A 24,151-nucleotide genomic window follows, 5' to 3' on the forward strand; every position below is an offset into this window, starting at 1 on the left:
AAAAGTTAGGTATCGATTCCTGATGAGAGGCTATGTTGGAGCCTGGCCATATGGACTCCCTCCTCCACTCGTTTATTTTCTGTAAGTGACCCTCCCAATATTCTAGTTGTCAGATAAGCTGCTCATTTCACCTTGAAGCCCTGGATTCCACTCTCTCACTGAGGGTCACCACATGTCCCGGCCTGCCCAGGACAGTTATCATTCATGCCAACTGCCCAGCCTATCAAGGGCTGCCTGTCACTCTCAAGTGACTGCTGCTTTGTCTGCTTAATCAGTCCAAGTCAAGATCTCTGAGTAATCACCCTGCTTCTACCAGCCGTTCCGCTGGCTCTTCCTCGTTCTCTCTTTACTGTGACTCTCCTCTCTGTGGGCAATGTCTCATTCTGCAGTGCTAGTCATAAATTGATGGCCCTTTAACTGGGGGCCTCCCTGCTAGTCTTCCCTTCCTCCAGTTTATCTGGAATTCTGTGACATAAATAACCTTCTTAAAACATCCCTGCTCAAATTTCTACAGTGATTCCATAATATCTCTTAAGCTGTGCTATGCTTAGTCATGTCCAACTCTTTGTGACCCCATGACTGTAGCCCGCCAAGCTCCTCTGTCCATGGGGATTCTCCAGGCAAGAATACTGGAGTCAGTTGCCATGCCCTCCTCCAGGGGATCTTCCCAATACAGGGATCGAACCCAGGTCTCCCACATTTCAAGCAGAATCTTTACCATCTGAGCCACCAGGGAAGCCCAAGAATACCGGAGTGGGTAGCCTATCCCTTTCTCCAGGGGAATTTTCTGACACAGGAATCAAACTGGGGTCTCCAACATTGCAGGTGGATTCTTTACCAGCTGAGCTACTAGGGAAGCCCTCTCTTACGCTATCCTAGTCTAAATTCCTCCACCAATGCTAGGCTCCATAGCAAGAGACTCTTCGTGCTAAGTTACACCACCTGCTGCTCCCAGCTCAGGTGCTGCTGTCACCTGATCATCACTCATTAATATCAATATCTGATCTTCCCTCTGACCACCACTCCCTCTCACCAGAGTGTTTGGTTTCTACCCTATCTAAAGGCTTGCAGTTACTGCTGACCTAGAAAAACTTTTCCTTTATTTCAAATGCCTTTGTACTTTGCCTATACTTCACAGTATGCGATAATGCACATTTTCTGTCTTACAATGATTGTCTAATCATCTTACATTGATTGTACATGCATTTTCACTCCAACTAGTTCATTAAAAGCAGCAATTCCTCTGCATCCCTGTGGCACCTATCGAAGCTCAATAAATGATAAATGCATCTGTTACTGCTACAGACATATAACTTAATGATGTTAAGGAAAAAAAAGTGTTTTTTATTTTCACTGCTAAACAGAAAAAAAGAAAACACCATAAAGGGAAACCACTTGAATGTAATTTGTAGAAAAGATATGTCAGAATGGCTCTCTGGGACTTCCTTGGTGACAGAGTGGATAAGAACTCACTTGCCAATGCAGGGGACACAGGTTCAATCCCTGGTCCGGGAAGATTCCACATGCCACGGAGCAACTAAGCTCAGCACCACAACTACTGAAGCCCGCACCCTGGAGCCCATGCTCCACAACAAAAGAAGCCACCTCAATGAGAAGCCTGCGCCCCTCAAGGAAGAGCAGCACACCCTTGCCAACATACAACTAGAGAAAGCTCATGTGCGGCAACAAAGACCCAGAGCGACCAAAACTAAAAATACATAAATAAAATTTTAAAATAGTAAATTAAAAAAGAAACCAAAAAGGACTATTTAAAGAAAAACAACGAAGAATGGCACTCTGGTAGGCACTTTCCCAATGGTTGGTCCCCTTCCTCGTAGGTGCTAGGGCATTGTCCAGGATCCTCTGCCCTGTGGGCCTTCCCAGCTCACCTTCAGCCCAGCTGGATCCTCTCCCATGGCGGTTTCCCCAGGACACGACTCAAGAGATTGATGCAGCTCATCAATGGCTTCACTTGTGATCTTCCACACTGCGTGAAGGCCATTCTGGCTCACAGAGCCTGCAGACAAATCGAGGTTGCAAGTATTATGCCCTGACCAGAGCTGCAAAAAGGCAATTCATTATTTGCCAGATGATGGATTTGTATGGGCTAAAAATTCTTGCCTCCAGATTCTCCTAGCCACTCTGGCTTCTTTAGCCCCATTCTCTGTATGTCCGTCTTTTAAAGTTCACGTTAGCAAGTGCTCTAATAAAGGACAAAGTAATAGAAAGTATAATTAAAATATAAGATTATCTATAATATTTTTTATTTTTTTTTCAGCTTTGAAGAGGTGGCAGAAAAAACAATACCATCAGAATTTTTGGAAAAAAAGACCCCTGGGGCTGGATTCCAGGAAGAAAATCCAGCAATAGAAGAGACCAAGCTAGAGGAAGTTGTCAAACTTCAGGCGAGAGAGAGAGCCCCAAATATGCACATCCCAAGATGCCTGCACTGCCCCGGGAATATTTCAGCATTGGAGACCACTCATTCTATTAATACACAGAGAACTTCTACTGAGGTTAGGTAATAAATACAAGCATCTTAGCTGGTTGCAAATTTAGGGATGAAGTACCCAACTAAGAGATTTCTAGATGAATAAAAATTAATTATCCACTTAAACGTTAAAATGTTTTTAAATGAAAGTCTATTTTAATGGGATTCTTTCCTAAACATATTACATAACTTCTTACCTTAATAATCCGCCTTAATTTCTCTAGGCAACTCTATTACCATGGTGATGACTGAACGATGCTGTCATGCAGCAGTGTTCTTCAGTCTGGAGCATAGCTAAGCTGTGCCACTGGACTAAATATGTTTTCTTTTTTGTTGCAGAAGAAGTAGTTAATTCACAACACTGTGTTAGTTTTAGGTGTAGAGCAAAGTGACTCAGTTATATATTTTTTTATATATTCTTTTCCATGATAGGTTATTATAAGATATCCCAGTGCTATACAGTAGATTCTTGCTGCTTATCTATTTTACCTATATAAGCACATTTTCTCTGTGCCCTTTTAGAGGGATCCTTGTGTCACATGGCACCCTGTCTATCCCTTACCCTCTTTTGACTACTGCTTTTCAACTTTTCTCCCCTTCCTCCTGTTTTCTCTTTTCTCTCCTTTTCCTTTCCACATCCTGAGCAGTTCTCAGGAGAAAATTTGCTTTTGCTTCTCTCATTGCTGTCAGCCCACCCGAGTTCCTGTGTCCTGGTCAGGAAACCATATGATCATATTACATAGTTGAGGCTCTTCTGGGGATCCTTCTCTTGCAGCTGCTTCAGAATTCATTGTTGTCTGTAGAGTTCAGGATGGAAACGCTCATTTAAATAGAGTGGTACTGCTCTCTGTGGGTCTGTTGGTCACGGTCACATACTCCCCTGCTCTGCCTCAGCGCACATACACATACACAGGACTACAAACATATTCACTGGTTTGCCTTCCTCCTCATGATGTAAGTTTGAGTTTTCACTCACAAACATTTAGTAGATGACTCCCATATGCCGGCCACAAAGCTGGTTGATTAAAGGCTGTGAACAAGGTCAATGAACAGGGCAGACACAGTCTCTGCTCTCAAGAAGATCTAAATTACACTGTGTAAAAATTCAGCTGAGCACCACCAGCTTATTACACAGGCAACACAGAATGACTTCTCCCTTCTCATGGACACAAAGGCATCTATGAGGCAGCACTTAACTCGTAGGTGTAGCTATTCCCCCCAGGGCCAGGCCCTTGGATCTCACCTCCACAGCACTGACCAGACCCTCCAGTAGCTTCCTGGTGGGCAGCCTTCAGTCCTTGAGAACCCAGAGGCCACAGATCCTGACCCTGCAGGGGTTTGGGAGGCACCAAGTGGGGAGGGTCAGTGGTCTCTTTGGTGAAGTTACTCTGCTGAGGTTCTTGAGTGTTACTCTTCTCCTTAGTGTCTGCTCAAAACACAGGGAAGAACAGATTACACTTCAGAAAAGTGAAGAAATTCTATGAGCGAGGTGAGGTCAAGAGAAAGTGGGATTGCCATGAGCAGGGGAAGGCTTCCTAGAGAGCGTAGCATTTAAACCGCTTCTTAAACAATGGGAAAAGACTTGAGTCCACAGGAAATAGGAGGAAATTTTTACCTATCACAGATGCAACTTAAAAGGAAGCTCAGAAACAGACAACAAGATGGGCAGGTGAATGCATCAACCTATTCTTTTAATGTCAGGAATTGTTCCTCAGATTTTTTAAAAAATTTGTTTTAATTATTTATTGAATTTGTTACATTGTTCCTCTTTTTATGTTTTGGGTTTTTTTGGGGGGGGCGGGGCCACATGGCATCTAGGATCCCAGCTCCCTGATCAGGGACTGAACCTGCATCCCCTGCATTGGAAGGTGAAGTGCTAACCACTGGACAGCCAAGGAGGTCCCCCAGTCTGTTCTTTATCGAAATGGCTCTTGAAGGTCTCGTGAGGTTCATGCAAACTCCGGGTTCGGGGCAGAACCCCTTTTACCTTGCTCTGGGGAGAGGGCCAGGCCACTGAGCGCTTCCTCCAGCTCCTGAATCTGCTTGAACAACTTCTGACCCTTGTCTGGAAGAGCCTGGATGTTCACCGATGCCAGTGTGCTCTGGAAAACAGATCCTATAAAATGGGTCACTTGCTCCTCTCAAGGTGTCAGAAGGTTTCAGATTAAAAGGTTTCAGATTAAAACAGCCTAGAAAGCTAAAACTGTGACATTAGTCTTTTAGGTATATGCGTGAAAACCAGAACTTTTCTTCTTTCTAAACCCAGCTGATTAACCAATCCTGAACATATAAACACAGCAAAAGGCAGAAACTTAACATCCACCTGTGAGACCTTCCTTACATTAGTATATTTCTCTTGTTTGTGGTGTACCTTACCTGCCCACAGCAAGCAATGCTCCGATCTTATAAACAATACAGGTAGTAGTTACCTTCTTTTGTTTCAGTTGTGTTGTGAGGAACACACGTTGGGCTGTTGGGTCTGAAGGTTCTCCCTTCTTGGAAACACTCGAGGCAGAAGAAACTTTTCGTTGCACACTCTGACCAGGGAGTTTAAGGTTCTTCTTCTCCTGTGTGTCTGGAGGCAAGTCAAAGAGTAAGGGGCTCCTTGGCTTAGACGAAACAAAAACAACGTCATCTTCCTCACTGTCACCACTGCTTGTGTCAGCGTCTCGCCTCTCTCCTGCAGGACGCCCTGTGGCCAGTGGTGCAGGCTGAGCAGCTGGTTCCTTTGGAGCAGGCATGTCCCGGGTCTCTGACTGAGCCTGAAAATGGCCCTGGAGCAGACTCTTTTGGAGGGTCTGTGTGCTTGGGTCATTCTCTGTCTTTGTCTCTCTAGCCTCCCAGCTCTTAGGGTGCTCCTTGTTGAGGTGTTCCCCTTTCAGGGGCTGGCTTATTGAGTGTTGACTGTGAACAATTCGAGGCAAAGGCTTAGTTTCCTTTTCTGTCAGAGGTTTTGATTCTTTTTGGACAGAATGACTCTTACTGTCTGACTTCACCTGAAATGCAGATGGTTCTCTGAGCACATTTCCATGGACCTGTTTGGATTTCATCTCAAAAAGGTTTCTTTTGTGCATCCCTTCTATCTCCTCTGCTTCACACTGAAACTCTGTCTTCTCCCTTTGCTGCTTGTCTTGAACTGCAGATTGTTTTTTCTTTACTCCCAGGCCAGATGAGAGCTCTTTCTCCGTCCAGCACTTAGATTCCGGCTTCTGTTCCTTCTTTCGATCCAGGAGTGGATCTCCCTTTTCTCTTTGCTTCTTTTCAGCTGTCTTTTCCTCATCTTCACCTTTGATGAACTGTTTCCAGATGGATGGTTCTTGATTCTTATCAAGTACCTTGAATGGGTTTCTCTGCTGGCTGGAAGGATAATGAGATGGCTCAGAGGCATGCTGAGACTTACTGGTTCCAGAATGTTCTTTAGAATTAGGATCCTAAAAGACAAAGGAAATTATCTAATCTTAATATAAAATATGAATGCAACCTTCACACCTAGAATGCCTTTCTTCAGAAGAAACGGAAACACAGTAAGAGCAGTCCAGTTTTTCTAAATGTTCCTGGGATCATTTCTTGCTCTAGAAAGGACTGCTAAACTCACAAAGTATTCGTTTCTTAACAGAACTTTCAATGCTTGGTTCCTTCTCTGTCCGTGATCACTGCTTTTACAGGTCTCAAGGAAAAGCAGTGTCCAGGTCAAACTGTTCTAATAATAGCAACAGCCACAATGTATATTTTTCATGAAAACGACTCTCTCGAGATGAACTTTTCCCCCAACCTAAACAGCTCTGATTTTGGCTTTAGGATGGTTTCACGGTGCAGATCTAGAACCTTAAGTCTAAGCTATCCCTCTACAAGTCTCAGGACCTCCCTCAGTCTAGTTCCTCATGTAGCAGAGTCTCTCCTAGTTCTCACATTCCAGAAGCTTATGAATTACACTCAGTTTATACAAACATCTGGAGAAGGAAATGGCAACCCACTCCAGTATTCTTGCCTGGAGAATCCCAGGGACAGAGGAGCCTGCTGGGCTGCTGTCTATGGGGTCGCATAGGGTCAGACACAACTGAAGTGACTTAGCAGCAGCAGCAGCAGCATACAAACATCAAGTAGGTATCAGTCTATAAAAACATGCTGGGACTTCCCTGGTGGTCCGGTGGCTAAGACGTCATGCTCCCAATGCAGGGGGTCTGAGTTCAATCCCTGATCAGTGAACTAGATCCCACATGTCACAACTAAAGATCCTGCATGCTACAACTAAAATAAGAGTAGCCAAATAAATAAATATTGAAAAAAAAAATCCTGAGGTTAGTCAAGTAAATTTAATTTTTTTCCCTAAATAGGTTAATGCTAACTATAGAATGGGCTTCCCTGGTGGTTCAGATGGTAAAGAATCTGCCTGCAATGCAGGAGACCTGGGTTCGATCCCTGGGTGGGGAAGATCCCCTAGAGAAGGGAATGGCTACCCACTCCAGTATTCTTGCCTGGAAAATTCCATGGACAGAGGAGCCTGGCAGGCTATAGTCCATGGGGTCAAAAAGAGTCAGACACAACTAGCGACTAACACTACTATTATCAACTATAGAATGGATAGATGTTTATGTATGACTGAGTCCCTTCGCTGTTCACCTGAAACTATCACAACATTGTTTGTTAACTGGCCATACTCCAATATAAAATTAAAAGTTAAAAAACAAAAGATCCAAATAGTCCTTTGAATTAAGAGTCCCAACAGGGTCTACCTTGCTGAAAGAAAAGAACTGTCTTTCAGAGAAAGTACAATGAAGACCAATCAGTTTATAATGGACTTTAGGGTCTTTTCAGGTGATCCCACAGGTTAAACATCTTTACATAGTCAGATCTGAAAACAAATGAATAATTCCTACCTGCCATGGGATATTTCCACACCACTGCTTCCCCTCTGCTTTACTTTTAACACATCGGAAGAACAACCTGATAAAGTATAAAACACAAATAATCAAGTTTGTGAAAATCCATTAAAATAAAAGATGAACTTGTTTTTAATTCAAGAAACCCTTTTATAATTATTTGTTAACAGTTTTGAAAGGTCACTTGAAACCAATTACTCTTACATGTACTACATAAGAATACAGATGTCATAGTAACCAGAGGGTATTCATAGATTTATTCTTTTAACTCTACAGAATGATTGACAGGGGAACACTGATCCACAAGGGCTGCTAAAATCAGAAAAAAGGAGATAACCAGACATTATGTGTCCCTAATGAGAAGCCACAATACTTCCTATAAGGTAAAAAAAAAAAAAAAAACCAAGCCAAATCAAAATAAAGATTTCCCTGGTTATCCAATGGTTAAGACTGTGTACTTCCTCTGCAGGGGGCCTGGGCTCCATCACTGGTCTGGGAACTAAACCCCCACAAAACTTATAGTGGCGTGGGCAAGAAAAGAAAACTAAGAGAAAAATGAACCTGAATCTTGTCAAACCCCTGGGTCCAATTAACAATTTACAGGAAGTGCAAACAGATGAACACATAAAACTAGACCAGGGGATGTAATCTGCAAACTCTTAACAGTGGGAAATGCTATAAGACAAACAACTTGATTCCTTCAACAAGTAAATCACAAGGGAGAAGAAAAAGACTGGGGGGACCTATTTAAGAGACTTAAAAAAATATATCAATTAACTGTAATCTGTAGACCTTATTAGAATCCTGACTTAAGCAAATGAGCAAAAACTACCAAAAATAAACTATTTATAATATTTACTAATCTTCTGGAAATCTGTACTCCAATTGGTTAAAAAAAAAAACAGTCCATATTTTTTACAGCTACACACTGAAATATTTACAGAAGAAATGACATTATGTGGGATCTGTCTCCAAACATGGAGGAACTGGTGGGTAGGGTGCAAGGATACAGATGCAACAAGATTCGCCATGAGTGTGACTGTTGAAGCTCACGTGCAGTAATTCTATCCTGTCTACTTTTGTGTATGTTTCCAATCTTTCATTAAAGAAAAAAAAGACTGACTATAGGCCTACATCTCTGGGCAAGGCAGTCCCTGCTCATACAAACACCACCTACATTCCAGCTATGCAAAAATGGCTATGCTGTCCTGTGCTCAAACTAAGCCACACACTCTCCATCCTACTGGACTTTGCACGTGTACCACTCTCCATCCAAAGAATGTCCTCCTTATCCCTATTTGCCCACCACTACCCCATCACCAGCTGTCAACCCTACAGGTCCCTCCACACCCAGTTCAAGACATACCGCCTTTGCACACTCTCTGCCCTGTTCACGCACTGTACTGCTTCTGCATTTTTGTTGTATATAGTTGTATTATGCTTATATCTGCCTGTCAGCAACGAGAAGCCGATAACTATCTCTTTATTCCTAAGCCTCACTGTTTGTACATAATAGTTAATTATTGTTGAATTAAACAGAACCAACTGAATTCTTCCTTACCCTAAATGACTCCTCAAAAACATTTAATCAGTTAAATAAGAGCCTTTGAAATATGTAGTCCATTTAATTGTTTAAATAGGTAAAATGTCAGTCAAAAACAACAGTGAAAAGCACCTTCTCTCCATCTGTTCAGTTCATATCCCTGCCAAGTAACCATTTCTCTTAGTTTTTTGTTTGCCTTTCTAGAGATGGTTTTAATGAATATTCAGGTCAATGTATTTTCTTTATTTCTTCCTTATCTACTCAAGTGGGTAGCATAGTATGCTGTGCTGTGCTTAGCTGGAACTACTGAAACCCGTGCACCTAGATTCTGTGCTCCACAACAAAAGAAGACCCCACAACGAGAAGCCCACACACTGCCTCTAGAGAGTAGCCCCCACTCTCCACAACTAGAGAAAGCCCATGCAGGCAACAAAGGATCCAATGGAACCAAAAAAATTAAATAAATAAAATTATCTTTAAAAAATAAAAAAGAAGAAAGGACCAGCTCCTATCATACAAACTCATAACTTTCTCATTCAAGTTCACAATAACAAACATATGTTGATCTCTTTAGGTTTTTCTTACTGCGATAAGAAAATTTAGCTCTGAACATATCGTTCTGAAAATTTCTGAAATGCCTTGACTTCGAAATACTCAAAGAAAGGCTACTATTAGGGAGTACTACTACTTACGAAAACAAGTCAAGAACAAATTCTTGCTGCTGAAAGTATATCAAGTACCTGAAACCTTAACTGAAAGAATATTTTATAAATAGCATGTATTTTAAAGTCCAAACTTCATAGACTTTCAGGAGAAGCAAAATTTGGAGAAAGAGGGAAGTAAACAACACACACTGAGCATCAACTATGTGCTAGGCACACTGCAAAAAATGTTTCTCCTTACATTTTTATTAAAAACAATCTAGATGAGCTTCTCTGTTTTTAGGATAAAAGTTTGTCATGTTTATTAAATTGTAAATCAAGAAAGCAGTGGAAATACACTGTCATAGAGAAAGCAAACACTGAGTCCACTATGAAAAAGAGTGTAATTTCTACAGTATATTCATTCATTATTTTCCAAGGCATAGGTTATGAACAAGAAAAATGAAGAAACCAGCTAGGGGTCATTCAGGGCCAAGTTCAAGTCTCAATTCCTCCACTTTCTCAGTAACCTTCATCAGCTTTAATCTCTTACTGTTGGTTTTACAATCAGAGAAACATCTGGCATTCAAACACATACAATTTAGAACTCTAACACGCAGATCAGACTGCTCACCAACCTTCCTGTGTCTAACTCTTATCCCAATCGTGTCTTGGGGCCCTTAGAAATATGGGTTCACTTTTCCACATGCAGCAATGGAAAAACGTAAAGCTGGATTTCTACCTCACTTTTTACACAAAAATTCCAGATGGAACAAAAGTGTATAGAATAAAACTGTAAATGTTCTAGGGAAAAAAAACGGAGATGAATATTTTGGCAATCCTAAAGTAAAAAGAGAATGACAAAATCCTGCAGCTGAGAGAGAAAGGATTTAGTAATTTGACTACATAGAAGTATTAAATGTCCATATAGTAAAAATACCATAGGCAAAATTACAAGACAAAAGGCAACCTGGGGAAAGGAATTGCTGTACGCATTATAAAGGGCTAATATCCTCTCCATGGGCTTCCCAGGTGTCCCAGTGGGCCTGCCAAGGCAGGAGATGCAAGAGATGCTGGTTCAATCCCTGGGTCAGGAAGATCCCCTGGAGAAGGAAAGGGCAACCCACTCCAGTATTCTTGCCTGGAAAATCCCACAGACAGAAGAGTGTGGGGGGCTACAGTCCCTGGGGCCACAAACAGTAGGATACAACTGAGTGAGTGAGCACACACATATGATAATGTTTCCATACAAGGACTACTTCTGTGGTACAGCACAGTGCATGATACTCCACAGTACCAAGTCACAGTACTGGTTTTGTTGAGTGGGATTCTTTATGGGTTGCTGGAGCCCAAGGTCCTTCTGCATGGGTCTGGCTCATGTCCCAGTGCCTCTCTGTCATCAGCCTAGGTAATCATCATTGGGTTAGATAATCTGCATGCCAATTTTACCCAGTAATCAACCTACCACAAAAGGGGTGTCCTAGATGTGCCCAGATTCATGGGCTATTAAAAATGAAGCATTTTGGGGACCTCTCTGGTGGTACAGTGGATAGGAATCTGCCTACCAATGCAGGGGAAATGGGTTCGATCCCTGGTCTGGGAAAATTCCACATGCCTTGTAGCAACCAAGCAGGTGAGCCACAACTACTGAGCCTATTTGCTACAACTACTGAAGCCCGCATGCCTAGAGCCTTTGCTCTACAACTTGAGAAGTCACCCCAATGAGAAGCCTGAACACTTCAACGAAGAGTAGCTCCTGCTCTCCACAACTAGAGGAAGCCTGTGCACAGCAGTGAAGGCCCAGTAAAGCCAGAAAAAAAAAGCCTCTTAAAAACAACAGTAAAAACATAAAAGTATTTTGAACATCCCAGTACAAGCAGTTATGTAAAGAACTAAAACCTGTTTTACCAATCTATAGACAAAGAATATTACCATCTATTTTGATCCTTGAGAATAAAAGCTCAGAGAGAGAGAGAGAGAGTGGGAAGAGAGGAGAGAACAGGAACTCAGGAGCTTGATGACCATGTCCAACATCTGTATATCAACATGTGCCACATCGTTCATGTCAAGGCAGGAGTTCTTCTCTCTGGTTTTACTGAGCAACAATCATAGTTTTCTTTAATGCCCAACAACAGAGTCATGGCTGAAGGGCCAGTCAAATGCTGGTGAGTGGTACCATCTGGTGTTTAGTTAGAGAACTACACAAAAAAGTAGCTTCATGCCAAGGTAAGAAAAATGGGCACCTTAGTGTTACTTCGGTTTACACCTCCCCTCCACTAGTCTGCTACACCTGTCTCCTAGCTAGGTTAAGCATTAAACATAACAGTACTAATTCAAGGATACAAATCCTTCAAATCCTTTAAGTTCTTGAAAAGAAAACCCAATTTTAGGGAAGAAAAGCTTGTGCTATCTGATGTCTTTCTTCAGAGTGCAGGGATTCTGGCTAACTGCTTTACTGTCTACTAAGGAAGTCATCGTCCATAGATACATTACCTATTTCTTTTTTAACTTTTCAGCCTCTGCCATCTATCAGGGTATACTTGTTGGATATTTTGCTGGTTTTTCTTTTTTGCTTTGTTGTTAATTTGTTGTGTGCTGTAGAACTGTATTTTATTTGTGCTAAAACAATCTTTTCAAAGCTCTAGTAAGTACCTCTTAATAAGTGTTCTAGACTTGAGCTAAAAGAAATACATTCAAGCATTCTTTTTCTATTTTTAAAATAATGAGCACCTCAGCCTCGGCTACCTCATGTGAAGAGTAATAGAGACAAGTTCTCAAGATTCTATCCTCAGCCTAGACCTCTCTTTGGAGCTGCCCTCTCACTTTTCCAGCATGCTTCATGTGTACATAAGACACAATGAGTCCAAAGCTATATGTGTTAGCCATCCTCTACTGATGTTAACTTTCCTTCCTTGTTTTGCTTAACGGTAAACTCACCCAACCAGGAAACCATTCCTGAGTACTGACCATGTGCCAAACACCAAACGAAGTGATCGCACACATGACTGCACTGACCCTCACAGCCCGGGGAATCCAGTACTACCATGACCACTATCCCAGCTGAGTAAATGGAGGAAAGAACATGCTTAACCACCAGGAAACATGTTGTATCAATTCTCTTTCAGCAAGTGTTCTCCAGTTGTGTGTGTGTGTTAGTCGCTGAGTTGTGTCTGACTCTTCTCCACACCATGGACTGTAGCCTGCCAGACTTCTCTGTCCATGGAATTCTCCAGGCAAGAGTACTGGAGTGGGTAGCCATTCCCTTCTCCAGGAGATCTTCCTAATCCAGGGATCAAACCCAGGTCTCCTGCACTGCAGGCAGATTCTTTACCATTTGATCCACCAGTCTAAGCATACCCAACTCTACTGCCAGGGCTTCACTCCAAATTTATCTTTCACTTAGAGAAAGTGGGTGTGCCTGGAGTTGGTTAGATCTAGGCTCAAATCCCAGGAGCTTCCCTGGTGGCTCAGTGGCAAAGAATCTGCCTGCCAATGCAGGAGACGTAGGTTCAATCCCCAGGTTGGGAAGGTCCCCTGGAGAAGGAACTAGAAACCCACTCCAACGTTCTCACCTGGGAATTCCCATAGACAGGGAAGCCTGGTGGGCTACATTCCATGCGGTCACAAAAGAATCAGATACAACTTAGCGCCTACGTAACAACAACAACAAGGCTCAAATCCCAGCCATGCCACATTATAATGCTGGGACCTCAAATTGCTTTTCTAACCATAGTTCTTCTTTTGATGCAAATTGAATAAAAAATTCTTCAGCATCTTCCTATCACAAAGAACAGTATTTCTGTATGATCCAGGGCCCCCAGTAGTATGTAAAGGAGATTGTTCTAACTTCAGGCACTAAAGGCTTACTGCCCCCACTGTACTTGCAGGAAACAATAGAAAAGTGAAATTTTTAAAAATTCCACTTATAAAGACTTCTCTGGTGGCGCAGTGGACAAGAATACCCCTGCCAACGCAGGGGACATAGCTTGGATCCCTGGTCCAGGAAGATCGGACATGTGCGGAGCAACTAAGCTGGTGAGCCACAACTACCTGGGCCGGTCGGTGCTCTAGAGCCCACAAGCTGCCACTACTTAGCCCGCATGCTACAACTACTGAAGCCTGAGAGCCTAGAGCCTGTGCTCTGCAACAAGTGAAGCCACAGCAATGAGAAGCCCGCACACTGCAACCATGAGTGGCCCTCACTCATCAAAACTAGAGAAAGCCTGTGCAAAGCAACAAAGACCCAGCACAGCCAAAAATAAGTAAATAAATGATTTTTTAAAAATTCCATTCATAAGAGTGTCAAGAAACATAAACACTGAGGACTAAATTTAACCAAAAGGGTATACAGCACTCTATAATCAGAACTATTCTACAATGCTAAAATAAATTTTAAATGTCATAAGTAAATATACCATGCTCATGGACTGGAAGATCAAGATTAATATCAGTTCTCCCTACACTGATCTATATAGAATCCCAACTGAGTTTTTTGAGGAAACTATAAAAGGTGATTCTACATTTTATATGGAAACACAAAGGACCCAGAATAGCAAATCTTGAAGAGGAAAGTTGGAAGACTCACAGGATCTTATCTGATCATGTCAGGATAGGTGAAAAGATCAATGGAAGAGATTAGCAAGTACAGAAATAGATTCACACATGGTGGTCAACCAATTTTTCACAAAGGTGCCAAGTGTTTCCATGGGAAACATTCAAAAAATGGTGCTGAAACAATTGAATAGCATTCATTCAATACTACATGAAAAAACAAATGACCTTCTATCTCATAAGGTATGTCAAATTAATTTGAGGTAGGGCACAGAGAGATAGTGAAAGACAGAAAAGGCTGGCGTGCTGCAGTCCATGGGATTGCAGAATTGGACAAGACTGAGCAACTGAACAACAACAAAAGGCGTAGACTAAACAAAAAAGTCATTAAAAAAAAAATAAAGAAAACAACGATAAAACTTCTAAAAGAAACCACTGGAGAACTTTATGATTTTGAGATAGGCAAAGATTTCTCACAGAAGACAAAAAGCACAAATCATAAAAAAATGATAGATTGGATTTCATAAAATGAAAAGTTTCTACTCTTCAAAAGACAGTCAAGAAAACCAAAGCCACAGATTGGGAGAAAATATACACAATATATATATCTGCCAAAGGACCTGTGCAGAGAACACATAAGGAACTCTTCAACTCAATAACAAAAGACAACACAATTTAAAGATAGAAAAAATCCCCCAAAGTTACACTGTATGATTCCATGTATGTAACATTTTGAAATGACAACATTTTAGAGCCAGAGATCAGGTTCATGGTTGCCAGGAGTGTACACAGGGAAATAAGAGGAAGGTGGGTATAGTTACAACAGGGCAACAAGAAGGATCCTCTGGTAAAGGAACTGCTCAATATCTTGACTGTTGTAGTAAATACACAAAAGGTGGCTCAGTTGGTAAAGAATCTGCCTCCAATGCAGGAGATCTAGGTTCAATCCCTGGGTTCAGAAGATCTCTGGAGAAGGAAATGGCAACCCACTCCAGTATTCTTGCCTGGAGAATCCCACAGACAGAGGAACTTGGCAGGTTACAGTCCATGAGGTCACAAAGTGTCAGAAACAACGGAGCAACTAAGCACGCATGCATGCACACATGATAAAGTTGCATAGAACTAAATGTATAAGTGTATACATATCATCAGGTAAAGTCTGCAGAGGATCTCCTTGTACTATTTCTTAAACTGCCTGTGAATCTATAATTATCTCAATAAAAATTTCAATTAAAAAAATGGGCAAAATTTTAAACAGATACTTCATCAAAGAAGATATACAGAAATAGCAAAAAACTACATGAAACAAAATGGCTTTCATAAATGGTATTCAAAATGGTATTCTGGGCAATAATAAAGAATGAATTACTGATAGATACAACTACATGGATGAATCGCTACAGACACTGTTACATAAAAGAAGCCAGATACAAAAGAATACATGCAGTATGAATCAAAACAGTGATTAGCTATGATAGGTGGGGGGATTATCTAGATGGGATCTAATGGTACTTAATGGGGTAATGGAAATAAATATTCTATATTTTGACTGGGATCTTGGTTTTAAGGATGGGTATATATCTTTCTTAAAACTCAATCAGAAAACAAACAAAACTCAACTAGTTGAACACTTAAGAACTGTGCATCTTATTGCATGCATAACTATAAAGAAATATAGTAGTACAGGCAGTAGACCATTCAGGGATGACCTAAATAAAATCCCTTATGATTATACAGTGGAAGTGAGAAACAGATTTAAGGGACTAGATCTGATAGACAGAGTGCCTGATGAACTATGGATGGAGGTTCGTGACATTGTACAGCAGACAGGGATCAAGACCATCCCCATGGAAAAGAAAAGCAAAAAAGCAAAATGGCTGTCTGAGGAGGCCTTACAAATAGCTGAGAAAAGAAGAGAAGCAAAAAGCAAAGGAGAAAAGGAAAGACATTCCCATCTGAATGCAGAGTTCCAAAGAATAGCAAGGAGAGATAAGAAAGCCTTCCTCAGTGATCAGTGCAAAGAAATAGAGGAAAACAACAGAATGGGAAAGACTAGAGATCTCTTGAAGAAAATTAGAGATACCAAGGGAACATTTCATGCAAAGATGGGCTCGATAAAGGACAGAAACGGTATGGACCTAACAGAAGCAGAAGATATTAAGAAGAGGTGGCAAGAATACACAGAAGAACTGTACAAAAAAGATCTTCACGACCCAGATAATCACGATGGTGTGATCACTCACCTAGAGCCAGACATCCTGGAATGTGAAGTCAAGTGGGCCTTAGGAAGCATCACTATGAACAAAGCTAGTGGAGGTGATGGAATTCCAGTTGAGCGATTTCAAATCCTGAAAGATGATGCTGTGAAAGTGTTGCGCTCAATGCCAGCAAATATGGAAAACTCAGCAGTGGCCACAGGACTGGAAAAGGTCAGTTTTCATTCCAATCTCAAAGAAAGGCAATGCCAAAGAATGTTCAAACTACCACACAATTGCACTCATCTCATATGCTAGTAAAGTAATGCTCAAAATTCTCCAAGCAAGGCTTCAGCAAACCTGGAACCGTGAACTTCCAGATGTTCAAGCTGGATTTAGAAAAGGCAGAGGAACCAGGGATCAAATTGCCAACATCCAATGGATCATCAAAAAAGCAAGAGAGTTCCAGAAAAACATCTATTTCTGCTTTATTGACTATGCCAAAGTCTTCGTCTGTGTGGATCACAATAAACTGTGGAAAATTCTGAAAGAGATGGGAATACCAGACCATCTGACCTGTCTCTTGAGAAACCTGTATGCAAGTCAGGAAGCAACAGTTAGAACTGGGCATGGAACAACAGACTGGTTCCAAATACGAAAAGGAGTACGTCAAGGCTGTATATTGTCACCCTGCTTATTTAACTTATATGCAGAGTACATCATGAGAAACGCTGGGCTGGAAGAAACACAAGCTGGAATCAAGATTGCTGGGAGAAATATCAATAACCTCAGAGAGGCAGATGACACCACCCTTATGGCAGAAAGTGAAGAAGAACTAAAGACCTTCTTGATGAAAGTGAAAGAGGAGAGTGAAAAAGTTGACTTAAAGCTCAACATTCAGAAAACTAAGATCATGGCATCTGGTCCCATCACTTCATGGGAAATAGATGGGGAAACAGTGAAAACAGTGTCAGGCTTTATTTTTGGGGGCTCCAAAATCACTGCTGATGGTGATTGCAGCCATGAAATTAAAAGACGCTTACTCCTTGGAAGGAAGGTTATGACCAACCTAGATAGCATATTTAAAAGCAGAGACATTACTTTGCCAACAAAGGTCTGTCTAGTAAAGCTATGGTTTTTCCAGTGGTCATGTATGGATGTGAGAGTTGGACGGTGAAGAAAGCTGAGCGCCGAAGAATTGATGCTTTTGAAGTGTGGTGTTGGATAAGACTCTTGAGAGTCCCTTGGACTGCAAGGAGATCCAACCAGTCCATCCTAAAGGAGATCAGTCCTGGGTGTTCAATGGAAGGACTGATGTTGAAGGTGAGAGCAATACTTTGGCCACCTCATGCAAAGAGTTGACTCATTGGAAAAGACCCTAATGCTGGGAAGGACTGGGGGCAGGAGGAGAAGGGGACGACAGAGGATGAGATGGTTGGATGGCATTACCGACTCGATGGACATGGGTTTGGGTAAACTCCAGGAGTTGGTGATGTACAGGGAGGCCTGGTGTGCTGCGATTCATGGGGTCGCAAAAAGTCGGACACGACTGAGCGAATGAACTGAACTGAACTGAGTACAGGCAGTTTTCAGTTATATAAAATTGTGAAGATGGTACTTGAGTGCCTATATTTGGGGGGCAAAATCAATCTAGAATATATAAATTTCAAACTGTCATATAAAGACCATTACATATAAATGTCATATAAAGATCACTACCTCTGGCCCCTGCCTTTCTGGCCAGTCTCATCTTCTGAATTCTCCACTTAAATATATGCTAAACGACCACTAAACAGAGTTTCCCTGGTGGCTCAGCAGTAAAGAATCCACGTGCCAATTCCAGGGATGTGCATTTGATCCCTGGGTCAAGAAGATCCGCTGGAGAAGGAAATGGCAACCCACTCTAGTATTCTTGCCTGGGAAATCCCATGGACAGAGAAGCGTGGCGGGCAACAACAGTCCATGGGGTCACAAAAGAGTTGGACATGACTTAGTGACTAAACAACAAACAAAAAAACCATTGGACCAAATGTTTGCAATTACTTCATGCCTCCGTATACTAATGCAGGATACTGGTCTGTTATATACGGCCTCTTTTTTGCCCCCAGGGAATTCCTACTTACTTTTCAATACTCATGACAAATATCATCTGCCACCTATATAGACTTCCCTGCCCTTCTTCTGAGCACCCACAGAAAAGGAAACTAGCACTTATTGAGTGTTTAACATACATTAGACATTTTTACACATTACCTCGTGGCTCAGATGGTAAAGAATCTGCCTGGAACGTGGGAGACCCGGGTTCAATCCCTGGGTGGGGAAGATCCCCTGGAGAAGGGAATGGCAACCCACTCCAGTATTCTTGCCTGGAGAATCCCATGATCAGAGGAGCCTGGTGGGCTACGGTCCATGGGGTCACAATGGTCGGACATGACAGAGCAACTAACTTTCACTTTTGTTCTACTACCAGAATGAGAAGGTTGACAAGCAAGTGCAAATGACTGTTGGTGAGCTGATGTTATTGGCTACTTGAAAGCTGGAGAGGGAAGGAGGTGAAGCAGTTTATCCAGAAATTAACCAGAGGCCAGGCTTCTCACATCAACAAGTAGCTCAGAAGTTAGGAAGCGACAGTCCAGAAGATATTCAATACATGCAGAAACACCATTTGTTTTTTACTGACTTTTAAAGACTAGTCAATCCTAGGAAAACACCTGACCATAACCCTTCCAGGCAAAGGAAAACAAAAACAAATACACTTAGCTGCTCCTTTTGGACACTTACCTGTATTCTTTCTTGCCCTGTGATAGAGACAGACCCTGAAGCTCTACCACAAAGTCCTCATGCAATAAACAGTGAGAAACAGGAATGCTAGAAGGAAAAAAAGAGAAAATGGAAATTTATGTTCTAGGAGGCAAAGAATAGAGGTCAATATCCTAAAATGAAATCTAAAATATGTGTTTTAAACATAAGGGCCCATGTATAATCTCTACTGGGTTTGTAAATCCCACACACCTTCTTGTCCATGTGCATTCCTCTGGGGAAAGGGCCCATCTTTTCATCTTTTCTCATGCCCCCAAATAAAGCATGACAATAAACATACCTATCTTTTTCCTGAGGACTCAAGTTTAAAATGATATTGTGCTATGTACCACTATACTGTGATTCCTCCAAACTGTGCATTTTTCCCAGGTTCTCCCATCATCCTTTTCCCTCTAATAACCTGTCAGGTGTCACTATCAACATGAGGACTTTGGCAACACACTCTGCTAATTTGCTTCATGCTTGACTAGTCTAAGTTTAACTCCTCCATTCCAACTTCTTTGTAGGAAAGAATTAATGTATAACATTTGAAGGAAAATCTTAAGTACTCTCATATGACCTATGGCATTTTCCTTCTTTTTGCTTATTATCTGGTTACCAGACATATTCTAAATGGGTCAAATTATCAAATAACCATCTTTGAGTCAAATATTATTATACTAGTTTGCATAGCAATATGTACTTATAAATGGTACTTTACATAAGGGCATTTTCCTTTTCATTTAAAACCAAACCTTATGCTTCCATTAATATTTATTTCTACAAATCCGAATGTGCTTTCATGTCTCATGAAAATTGAGCTAGGTATTGAACCTAAGAAGCTCCATACACATATTAGAAATTAAACAGTAAACCCTGACATAATAATGTTTATAGCTTGAGTAATTTGTTTGGTCCCTTCTATCTTAAGACTTAACACTAATTTAAATAAAGTCATTTTGTATTTAATTTAAATGGATCCCAGTAATTTCTTTCGAATGAAAAACCAACTTATTAGAAGGCTAAGAAAATACTTCTTCTAAAAAATTTATTTTCTAAATCTGAAAAAAGGTAAAAATCTTCCACTGAAGTTTCAAAGTGTAACAAAAACACAAATCATCTAAATCATGTGGGGAAAACATGAGAAGCTAATATATGTGTTGAAAAAAATACTTTATTTTCTATTGATATCCATAGTGTCTTACACATGTAGAAAATGCCTTTTCTAAACCAAGTTCAGTAGAAAGCAGGAAAAAAATGCATAATTTTGTGATAGTCTAAAATTTCACATAGAAACTGTAGACACCAGGTACTATGAAATATTAACAACACTTATGAGAAGAGTATATTCTCACTTCAAAAAAGATGCTTATTATTTCTCGGTCTCAGCTTTTAATTTTGTAAAAACTAGAGTGCTGAATCAGATTACTTATGTCTTTTCAGCTTTAATCCCTAATTTGTTTTTTTGGAGTATCAATCTCACCACTTAAATGCAGAGAATCCTGTTTTTAAAGGGTCTCTTTAATTTGACTACCAGGGTGTTTTAACCTCAAACATTCGGAAACCAATTAGGCCTAAGACTAGTGTAAAGCTGGAGCCAATTATTTTCTGCTATGCCTGCACGTTCTCAATTATAAACGGGAGTAATGTCCCAACAGGAGAAGGGATGGTCAAGGCCAGCTCAGTGAACCCAGAACTGAAAAGGCCCAGAAGTATCCAGATGTAACCAATTCTCCAGATTATAAGTGAGAGCCTTGGCGGCCCAGAGAGAGAAAGTAAACAGCCATGGGTCACACAGCAAGCAGTAGCAGAGCGTGTCCCTAACATGCCGGGGATTACCAACTACTTAAAGGGCCCTGGCTCTGCAGACCAGGAGTCCCGGCTCTCCTAGTCCTTTTGGGGAGCGGGGAGCCGGCGACTCCTCCTGAGTGGCCACGCGCAGTGCCAAGGAATTGTGCCTAGCCCGGAGACCTACTCGGTGGCCCGCACAAAGTTGCATGTGTCCGCCCGGCACACGTAGAAGCTCTTTCCTTTATTCGGGCCTTCTCGGACGCCGGTCTTCAGAAGACATAAAGTCCCTAAGGAGAGAAGGTCGACAACGATTACACCACGCTAGGCTGGCAGACCCCTTGGACCCTTGTACCCCGACCTCCTACCATGCTCCGGACACCTAACTACTTCCATCCCGCTCCAGCCTTCCTCTTCTCCGAAGCCACCGCCTCTCCCATCACCCGCTTCCGCCTTTTTCTCCGCCCTCCTCATTCAGGAACCGTCGTCACTCACCTCCTCCACTCTTAATCCCCCATAATTCACCGCCGCGGCTTTAGCCACACCCACCCTAGCTACTATCAGCCAATCAGACGGCAAATGTGCTTACCTCCAACCAATCACGGCCGCCCTGAGATTCGCGGCGCGCCGAAATCAAAAATGGGGCGGGGGGAAAACCTGGTCTTTGGCCGGTGGGGCGTGGCTGATGCTGGAGTGAGTTTTGGAGGCTGGCGGGGCTTTCCCGAGGAGGGAAGCTTTGAGAGGAAGGAACTGGTCGACTCTGCCTTGCACGCATTTAAGACCTAGAGGCATCCCTAGAGGAAGCAGACATTACAAGCTGCAGAGAGGAGCTCTACAAACAAGACTTCTCTTCTCCCCGAGGCCGAGAGCGCCTAGGAGATTCGCGGTCTTCTGGATGCCAGCCGGGGCCTAGCGCTGGTGGGCGCTCCGCCTCCGCGCTCGATCACTAGGGAAGGGAGTCCCAGAGAAGCCGCCGCCTCAGGAGGAGGCACTGGATTTGCTATGTGGAGGCGAAGCGGGGTGCGAGTGAGGGCCGTCGGGGCATCCTTTATAGCTAAGCGGTGAACTGACAAGTCTGTTGTAGAGCGGGCCTAAAGACTTCTCTAGAACCCCACAACACAGTCCTTACCCATACACGTCTGTCTGGAGACAACCTGGTGGGATGCGCAGCATCTTAAGGACCCCGAGACTCAAAAGTTTGAGTGAATCCCCCCAGGTCAGAGAATTAGTGAGTGGGCAGTTGGCCCACGGTGCTCAGAAAACTGCCTCCTGTGTGTGCTGTATGTTCTCTAGGCACTCAGTATAGGAGACATGAGTTAGAAATGTCAAAGTGGAAACAACAGGAGGAATAGATCGCCTTTGGTGAAAGGGAGTTTTATATTGTACATTTTATATTGTCAGACTTTTTCTTTTAGTATGCATTTGTAATATTAAAAATCGAGGATGTAATTAAAAGAAGGGGGACTATTTGAAATCGTAATCAGATCTCTTAGTCAACAAAAAGGCAGGAATAGGAATCAGACATGGCAAGAGAGACGGCTTAATCTTACAACTATTGAGGACCATATGTACAGACATATGGTGTGGCGTGTGCAACTGTATTTACAGAGACAGTAGAACAGGAAAATCTGCAAGTTCTAGGAAATCTGGGCTATATGGTGAATATAAATGTCATAGGGAGCCAGAGGAGGGGAGACAAACCTGAGAACAAACAATTCTTGTTTATTAAGAATTAAACAAGTTCTTAATAAATAGCTTTTTGTATACCCAATGTCGACTAGGTGCTTAGGAAATATGCAATTCATTTATTCACATATAAAGTTTAAGAGTACTATTCTAACCACAAAGAGCTTGCTCAGTATTTGGAGGAGACTGATCTAGCACATACTGAACACTTAAATAACAATGTAATAGCATTTGAATGCCAAGATGAGTGGAGATCCCAGTAAACTCTTAGGACTAAAGATGTGTCTGGAAGCAAAGCAGAGTAAGTTTATACATAATTATCCCTTCTGAAACACCTATAGATAAATATAGAAATAGGAAAGGAGTAAAAAAGCAAATAGAGACAGTTTCATTATTCCCAGATTGTAATTCTTGCAGTGAGAGATTTCTATTCATGTATTTAATAAATGCTATATTAGGAAAAGTAGACCATGAATATTGGATTTGCAAGACAAGGGGCATGATAGTTATTTCTTTAAAAATGCCTTTTTGAAACAAGACAAAATCAGGGCCTCTTAAATGTCCCATTAAGGAGGGAACTCTTCCTCTGTCAAGTATTCAAGCTAGTGTCTCAGATCAAACCCCATGAAAGGGTGCACAGCCAAATTACAGAATGGGGGATTATTTCTCCCGTAAATTTGGTCACAGTCCATGGGGGTGCAAAGAGTCGGACACCACTGACTAACACACATAGAGAATTATACAATATACAATTTTCAAAATATATACATTAGTATATATACAAATACATACAATATATACAAAATATATACATGTGTATATTGTTTATATCCTTAATTAGCCTATAGACTCTTGGAGAGCCCTTTGGACACAATGTGCTTTATGGACCCTTATTTTGAGTAAAGTTGAGACATTGAGTTAGTTTTGCTTTAAAACTTGAGGTATTCAAAATGAATGCCTAGGCTAGGTCCTAAAGCTTGGTGGTTTAAATCCACAGGTTAATGAGCCAATAAATTCTTTGTGTGTGGAGGTGGTCAGACATAAAGTATGTGATGGAATTGTTCTAAAACTCAGTTGTAGTAAGGGCTGCACAATTGTATACATTTCCTAAGACTCAGGGAACTATACACTTTAAATAGGTGAATTCTATGGTGCCTACTCTTCAGTAAAGCTGTTAAAAACAGTCTATAGGTAATACCAAAACATCTGCAAGGGAAAGAAAATCTCGGCCTAATCACCTAAATGTTTCAGCATCCTAAGGACTCTTTAGTTTTAGATGGTATTAATCCTTAAGCAGACTGGTTCTCTGACCTGTGGAATAAAATCCAGAGTGGTGCAAACACACATTTTAATTCTTGGGAAACAAAGCAGTTGTATATTATCTGGTCAGCATTGTGCTGGGTGGCATATATTAAACATGAAAGGCATCTATAAGATACTGGTGGTGAGGGTATCAGCTGGAAGTCACCCCTTGACTTTCTTGTCACTGTCTGGTTTTTCAGTCACAAAGTCATGTACGACTCTTTGTGACCCCATGAACTGCAGCACGCCAGACTTCCCTGTCCTTCACTATCTCC

General features: G+C 41.7%; 1 protein-coding gene across 7 annotated transcripts in view; it reads right to left on the bottom strand.

The window, feature by feature from the left end:
• TTF2 (transcription termination factor 2) overlaps window positions 1-21,329 on the bottom strand; it is a 49,887-nt gene extending 28,558 nt beyond the window's left edge. For 4 of the 7 annotated variants that reach the window (XM_081492970.1, XM_081492968.1, XM_081492972.1 and 1 more), the window contains exons 1-8: window positions 21,257-21,329; window positions 21,076-21,178; window positions 19,083-19,169; window positions 7,369-7,435; window positions 4,921-5,922; window positions 4,479-4,593; window positions 3,735-3,917; window positions 1,890-2,017 (exon numbers count right to left, since the gene is read on the bottom strand). In XM_081492970.1, coding sequence (XP_081349096.1) covers window positions 1,890-2,017; window positions 3,735-3,917; window positions 4,479-4,593; window positions 4,921-5,922; window positions 7,369-7,435; window positions 19,083-19,169; window positions 21,076-21,178; window positions 21,257-21,284 — 1,713 coding nt within the window. In that variant the 5' untranslated portion in view covers window positions 21,285-21,329. The remainder of the gene's footprint in view (window positions 1-1,889; window positions 2,018-3,734; window positions 3,918-4,478; window positions 4,594-4,920; window positions 5,923-7,368; window positions 7,436-19,082; window positions 19,170-21,075; window positions 21,179-21,256) is intronic. The other 3 variants (XM_081492974.1, XM_081492973.1, XM_081492975.1) reach the window with 1 other exon arrangement.
• Window positions 21,330-24,151: the final 2,822 nt, after the last annotated feature.

Source organism: Giraffa tippelskirchi, chromosome 5 (genome assembly GCF_054371585.1).
Source record: "Giraffa tippelskirchi isolate mGirTip1 chromosome 5, T2T-mGirTip1v1.2.pri, whole genome shotgun sequence".
NCBI classification, from domain to species: Eukaryota; Metazoa; Chordata; class Mammalia; order Artiodactyla; family Giraffidae; genus Giraffa; species Giraffa tippelskirchi.